General features: G+C 36.6%; 1 protein-coding gene and 1 long non-coding RNA gene across 2 annotated transcripts; both read left to right on the top strand.

The window, feature by feature from the left end:
- The first annotated feature begins 1,103 nt into the window (after positions 1-1,103).
- Positions 1,104-3,065, top strand: LOC107024407. The gene is made up of 3 exons (XR_001457342.2): positions 1,104-1,238; positions 1,877-1,931; positions 2,707-3,065. It is a non-coding gene; the product is annotated as an uncharacterized LOC107024407 (long non-coding RNA).
- Positions 3,066-5,959: 2,894 nt separating this feature from the next.
- Positions 5,960-7,335, top strand: LOC107024868 (replication protein A 70 kDa DNA-binding subunit D-like). Its single transcript, XM_027918719.1, has 4 exons — positions 5,960-6,467; positions 6,557-6,714; positions 6,788-7,082; positions 7,164-7,335. Exons 1-4 carry the CDS (start codon positions 6,216-6,218, stop codon positions 7,314-7,316), a joined length of 858 nt encoding a protein of 285 aa, XP_027774520.1. The 5' UTR covers positions 5,960-6,215; the 3' UTR covers positions 7,317-7,335.
- The last annotated feature ends 71 nt before the right edge of the window (positions 7,336-7,406 follow it).

Here is a 7,406-nt window from a genome sequence, read left to right on the forward strand (position 1 = left end):
CAGCCACTCAAAGTTGTCCGCATAATTTATTTAGACACCTCAACTAATCCTTGTGCCAATTGAACACTTTATTTGTTCAAAAGTCATTCCTATTAGACACAAAATGCTGACATGGCAAAAAACGTGTAATTCACTTTCCTTGAGCGCGTTAATTTATTAAAATAATATTTTTCTTTTTTATTTCTTAATTAACAAAAAAGAAGAAGAACAATTGTCTTCTTCTTCCCTATTTCTATCAACCCCACCCCACCCCACCCCAACCCCCATACCCATGCACCAGTGGTTATCTTCTTCCCCCACCATTCTAATGATTTCAAAATTCTTAGCATCAGTGGTTATCTTCTTCCCCCACCATTCTAATGGTTTCAAAATTCTTAGCATTTTGTTTCATTCTTAAATTTTTCGGAGAGATTTTTTTCCCCATCTTTCTCTACCTAAAAAACGAGATGAAGTAAAAAGTTATAATTAATAAAAAAACTGATGAAAAAATTTTTGTCGGGTTAAAGATGGAACTGTACAGGGAAGGGAGGGTCGCCATTAATGGAGTTAGAGGGAAATGTATGTTTTGGATTTCACTTGAACGCAGGGAAGTGGGTGTTTAAGTTTTACTTTTTTTTTTCATTTTTTTTTACTTTAAAATAATTTTTTTTTACTTTATAATATAAGTTTAAATAATTTTTTGGATTAAAAAATAACACATGTCATTATTTAATTGGTCAAATTGACATGTCAGCGCGAGTGTATTTCACACATCCTCTATTTTTTGTTTATTCTCAAAAAAATGTTCAAATGGTTCAAATTCAGAATGGTTGAAGTGTTCAATAGGTAGTACGTCCAATTGAGGTGTCTAAATGAATAATCGGGACAATTTTGAGTGGCTGCATATGACTTTGGCCTTGAGTTAATGTTGTCCAAGTGGAAAAAAGTTAGCATTATCTTATTATTAGGTTTTAGACACATATCATGTATTTGCGTGGATTTCATATGGGCCTATATTCATTTGATGTTATAAGCCTATTGTGGACTTAACATAATAATGTAGACCCGTTGAAGACTAGTCAGCCCATGATTGGAGCCACTAGGTCATAACTTTTAAGCCTATAAATACAAATTTAGATCTCCTCTTTTCGCTTAACCTAAAATGCATTTTCATACGGTGTCAGCCGTCATAAGCTAAAGAAAAGCAGATCTAGCCTAGCTCGCCTTTTGGTTGTTCATTGATATGCCAAATATTAAAGGTAAACATGATCTTTTCATGTATTTAACTATATTATATTTGTGTTCATAATCTAATGAAGTATTAATAGTAGTGTTTATAGTTTATTCTAACAGATTCAAGTTTTAAAAAACCCTATTTACTTGTTGCAAATGTATATATGATGAATTAACTCTTTTCCCCCTTGTCTTTACAATACTTACACATATATGTGAAAAATTCTTTTGATAAACTCTTCTTAAACATAGATTGTTTTACTTTTTTTTCTTCTCAACATTCATGATATGTTTTTATAACACGTTTCGTTGTTGGAGAAATTTCAATTGACTAAATTGAATGATTTTTTTTCCCGAGAATTTTGCTTCTCTTTTTTTAAAAATAAAATAATATTTTGATGGATTATTTATTTTTATTGATGGGGTAATTTTGATGTTGTCTACATATTGTTCATGTTTACTGGCATTAGATGATTTTGTTTTTCAAACCTCAAACATATGCATGAAGCACTCATTTCATACCTCTAAGTATAACACCTAGGTGCCTTTTTTTTTAAAAAATATTTTATGTAAACACACATTGAGTTAAATAATTTTTTTTGCATAGGGTTGAATATGAAATTGATGAAACACTTTTACTTTATTATGTTTTTTGATTTTCCAGATTTCTAATAGAAATTGCATAGATGATGCATTCAAGTGAAGACAAAAACAATGTGGTACACTTATATTCATGTTACTACTTTCCAGCAAGTTACATATTATGACATGATATTATCACTTAATGCTTTAGTAATAAAAAAGGACCATCACTTCATATAATACATAAATAATCTAGAGAGCATTTGGAATGGATAATTACGTTATATGGAAACAATAAGTTTTAGATCTATGATCTTCAATTATTCTTCTTTCAACCAAGAAAAGTGTCGCTCAAACAAGACTTTAATAGAAGAAAAATAATATGTAAACCGAGTAAAATATGCTAAGTAAAGAAAATAGGTAAGTGCATGGATTCAAATCATCAATAAATTTCTAGATATATCAAATTCCAAAAGTATTCTCAAAATCCAAACACAAATAAGTAAAATCAGACCAAAATGGTTGTATGAAACATCTCCACGTCATATGAGGGCATTTCAGACAGCTATTTAGGTCTTGATTTTATTTGAATTTTGAGAACAAACTCCTTTTGGAATTTTATATATTGAGATACCTATTGATAATTTGTTTCCATGCACTAATTTTTTGAGATTTTTTTAAAAGCAATTTTTACTTGGTTTACAAGTTATTTTTCAACTTAAGTCTTGCAAGTCTCTGCAGTACCTTCCTTGGGTGAAATGGAAAATAATTGAAGAGTTCAGATCCAAATCTTATCGTTCATGTATAATATAGTAATCCATTACAAATATACTCTAGATAATTTATACAACACATGAAGTGATGATTTATTTTTGATGATATGTAATGTTCTTGTACAACATTAATTGACAGGACATCAAAAGAAGACAACACTCGAACAACTACTGTTGAAGGAGTAGCTGAATGAAGTATTTGGCAAATTAGTGACATATAATCTAGGCAAACACTATAGAAGCAGGGAGGGGTGCGTTGAAGGATAGGAAGAAGTGGAGAATCACACTACCACTTGTGGAACTTGTTTCCCTCGGGAAGTCGTTTTTTTTAAAAAAGAAACTTGTGTTTCTAAAGAAAATATTTTAAAATTGAACCAAATATGAAAAATTATGTGATTACATCCTGAGCTTGCACTTCAGGTACTTTGTTTAACATGAAACCATTAGATTATAATTAGGGTTTGTCTTGAATCTTTTAATTTATCATTAACTCCATAACGCTTCTCCTCAATCAACACTATGTCATTAATGCTAAAATTTCCAAAACTTGTTAGATTATTAATTTTCAAAGCTGCAACATTTACCTTCCTCTCTTTTCTGCCACGAAATAAGATTTAGGGTATGTTTGGAAAGCCTAATTACACAATAGTAACCATACAACTTCATTAATTACAAAGATATATTTATTTTTCATAATATTATTACAATGATATAATTTAAGAGTCAAACATGCAGGGTAACCAATCAAATAAAATTGTTAAGTTGATTAAATAAAATTAGGTTTTAACTTTACTGAATGTGTAAGATTTGTTGTTGGATATTTTAATCTTTCGTGATTTTGTTTTTTGTCTTGAATTATTAATAAGTTTGGTACACACTTGTGGTGACATTGGGTCACTAGAAATTAGGATGTTTACAGATACTGGTAGAAGATTTGAGTTTGAGCATTGTTGAATGTCTTGAATCGGACCCGTTACAGCAGAAAGAACGGGGGTCTCGCTGCCCGGTCAGCGAGTCGGGGGGTCCAGGGGGGCGACGCGCCCCCTGGCCTGGGGGTCCGGGGGGGCGGAGTCGCCCCCGGCCCGACGGTATACAATGTTGTTGTATTGGGCCCTTAATTATCTGTCAATTCTGTATTCTGGGCCCAAGCCTGTTAGGGCATAGCTTAGCACTATATATAGAAGCTATGGCAAACCCTATTCTGTATTCTGTTCTTGCCTCACCATTATAAAACTGCTCCCCCTCTTCCCCGTGGACGTAGCCAATTTATTGGTGAACCACGTAAATTTGTTGTCTTATTTTTCGCGTTTATATTTTCTCGTATTATCTCAAATTCTGCATAACAAATTGGTATCAGAGCCTCTCGATTAATCGGTGTTTTTTGGATGATTCGAGATGTCTGCTTTGAACGTGAAAATCGACAAATTCACAGGGAGGAACAGTTTCAGTTTATGGCAGATCAAGATGCGGGCTTTGTTGAAACAGCAAGGTTTCTGGGCGCCGTTGTCGAAAGACAAGAACGCCGTCGTTACTCCTGAGATGGCGATTCTGGAGGAAAAGGCGCATTCGACGATCATGCTGTGTCTCGCGGATGACGTCATCACGGAAGTCTCGGATGAAGAGACTGCTGCTGGTCTGTGGTTGAAGCTGGAGAGTTTGTACATGACAAAATCTCTAACCAACAAGCTGCTTCTGAAACAACGTCTATTCGGTTTACGAATGGCTGAAGGTACACAACTCAGGGAACATTTAGAGCAATTGAATACTTTGTTATTAGAATTGCGTAATATCGATGTGAAGATCGAGGATGAAGATGCTGCCCTAATTCTGTTAGTATCTCTCCCAATGTCGTTTGAGAATTTTGTTCAATCGTTCATTGTTGGGAAAGATACTGTGTCGCTGGAAGAAGTCAGATCGGCCCTTCATAGCAGGGAATTACGGCATAAGGCTAACGGCACAAGTACGGACATACAGCCTTCCGGTCTGTTCACCAGTAGCGGAAAGGGAAGGAAAAACGGCGGAAAGAAAAATAAGCCGATGTCGAAGGGTGCAAAGCCAGATGATGTTTGTAATTACTGCAAGGAGAAGGGACATTGGAAATTTGATTGTCCGAAGAAGAAGAAGCAATCGGAAAAACAATCAGTTTCTGCTGCTGTTGCTGAAGAAGACACCAATTCTGAAGAAGACATTGCCCTAGTTGCGGATGAGCACACTCATCATTCAGATGTGTGGGTTCTCGATTCTGGGGCATCCTATCACATCTGTCCTAGGAGAGAGTGGTTCACGACTTATGAGCAGATAGACGGAGGCAGCATCTCGATGGCCAACAGTTCTGTCTGCAAGGTGGTTGGGACAGGCTCGATCAAGATAAGGACACATGACGGTAGCTTCTGCACATTGAACGAGGTCAGGCACGTTCCATTGATGACGAAAAATCTGATATCTCTCAGTTCTTTGGACAGCAAGGGATTCAGCTGGTCGGGAAAAGATGGAGTCTTGCGGGTCTGGAAGGGTTCAAATCTGATTCTGAAAGGTGTCATGCGTGGTACTTTGTATTTTCTACAAGGTTCCACGGTTACAGGTTCAGCCCATGTTGCATCGTCAGAAGTTCACCAGGAGGATATGACTAAGTTATGGCACATGAGACTTGGTCATATGGGTGAAAGAGGGATGCAAATTCTGTCAAAGGAGGATCTTCTTGCTGGTCATAAGGTTAAAAGCCTAGAGTTTTGTGAACATTGTGTCTTTGGAAAACTACATCGCAACAAGTTTCCAAAGGCCATTCACAGAACAAAAGGCACTCTTGATTATATCCATTCTGATTGCTGGGGTCCATGCCGTGTTGAGTCTTTGGGAGGCTGCAGATTTTTTGTGTCCATTATTGATGACTACTCAAGGATGACTTGGGTGTACATGATGAAGCATAAAAGTGAAGCTTTCCAGAAGTTCAAGGAGTGGAAAATTTTGATGGAAAATCAAACAGGGAAGAAGATCAAGAGGTTGCGAACTGATAATGGGCTGGAATTCTGCTGGTCTGAATTTGATCAATTCTGTAAGGATGAAGGGATTGCTCGACATCGTACAGTCAGAAATACACCACAGCAGAACGGTGTAGCTGAGCGGATGAATCAAACACTTCTGGAGAGAGCAAGGTGCATGCTCTCTAATGCTGGGCTAGATAGAAGATTCTGGGCAGAAGCGGTTAGTACAGCTTGCTACTTGATTAACCGCGGACCACATACAGGCATACAGTGCAAGACACCTATGGAGATGTGGTCAGGAAAAGCTGCTGATTATTCAAATCTGAAAGCTTTTGGTTGTACGGCTTACTATCACGTCAGTGAAGGTAAGTTAGAACCAAGAGCTAAAAAAGGAGTATTTGTGGGCTACGGAGATGGAGTGAAAGGTTTCAGAATCTGGTCTCCAGCAGAAAAGAGGGTTATTATGAGCAGGAACGTTGTCTTTGATGAAAGTTCTCTGCTTAGAACCATTGTGAAGCCTACAACTACGTGCTTATTTGTATAACAATGATGCTTGCCCATATATAGTGATAGTGACTTCTACAACAGTGAAGGAATTTCGTGGTGATTGTTACCGATTTAGTTGTACTTACTAGCAATTTAACTCCAAGCGTTTTGAAGAAATGACATGCTTTCATTTTTAACCCATACATTGATAATAGGTGAGGTTAGCTTCTCCACCACCTATGCAAGCAAAATATATGTGAATCTTGATATAGATTACATAAGATCTTTGGCTCCAAAATTTTCCACCATGTCTACAGTAGTTCAAATTATAAAAAGCTCTAATGTTAACAGTCTTCCTCGTAAGGAAGAGATGTTTTTGAACCGTATGGACATTAAGGAGTTGTTGGAGGCTGAGTGGAGCTCTGAACTACAGGTTCTTTTCTTATTAGGCTTCTCATATTATTGGTTTACCATTTAAACATGATCATTACACCATTTCATGATATATAATTAAAATTGCAGGAATACATTGTTACGGTGAAGAGCAAGGTAATAGAAATACATAACTATTTATGTTGTTACTACATTTCATGCAATGTGTGCTCGAAGAAGATTGAACCAACAAATAGTATTTATCGATGCCACAATTGCAATAAAGATTGCAAATTTCCTTTGGTCAGGTAACCATTTATGAAGCACTGTGAATTAGGTTGTATATGTTGTGAATGAATCTAACTTATTATGTAAACATAGGTACAAGATACACCAAAAAGTGACAGATAGGACCGGAGACACTACTTTTATCTTATTTAATGCGGTGGCTGAGAAACTCCTTGATACATTAGCTCACAAGTTATTCAACAAGCTTACTACAGCTAACAATGATGTGCCTGTCCGAGTCCAAAGCCATTGCGGAAAAGAATTTGTTTTTAAACTGAGATTAAATCACTATAATTTGAAAGAAGGTCTTGAGAATTTTACAATATCAAAGCTTTGGATTCCAGATGATAATTTGGAAGTACAATACAAACTAATGAAAGAAGAAAAGGTATTGCAATATAGACTATGAGTTTGTAATTTACAATTACGTTTACTTTGTAATTTATTTTTCATATTGTTCTTCTTCCAGGGGAAGAACTTATCCAAAAATGAAACGAACCCAAAAGATCAGCATACGCGCTTCAGACTCAGTAATAGACTTCTGCATCCACGGCTGGATATGATGCAGAAGGGTGGCCATTTGTGCCTCCAGTTTTTAGACCCTAGCAAGCGGGGCCGGTAACGGTAGAGGGGCTGTGCGAGAGGAGCTCGGGGCTGGGCTACTACCCGGGATAGACTCGACCGGGGTAGTGTCAGTGGACGCCTGTGTAGC

This window comes from Solanum pennellii, chromosome 7 (assembly GCF_001406875.1).
Source record: "Solanum pennellii chromosome 7, SPENNV200".
Classification (NCBI taxonomy): Eukaryota; Viridiplantae; Streptophyta; class Magnoliopsida; order Solanales; family Solanaceae; genus Solanum; species Solanum pennellii.

What these genes read in the sequence shown, in the direction of transcription:
- LOC107024868 (XM_027918719.1), top strand. Translation starts at nt 6,216, where the DNA reads ATGCTTTCATTTTTAACCCATACATTGATAATAGGTGAGGTTAGCTTC. An exon ending in TGCAAATTTCCTTTGGTCAG is followed by an intron (nt 6,715 to 6,787) that starts GTAACCATTTAT and finishes ATGTAAACATAG; the next exon opens with GTACAAGATACACCAAAAAG. An exon ending in AACTAATGAAAGAAGAAAAG is followed by an intron (nt 7,083 to 7,163) that starts GTATTGCAATAT and finishes TTCTTCTTCCAG; the next exon opens with GGGAAGAACTTATCCAAAAA.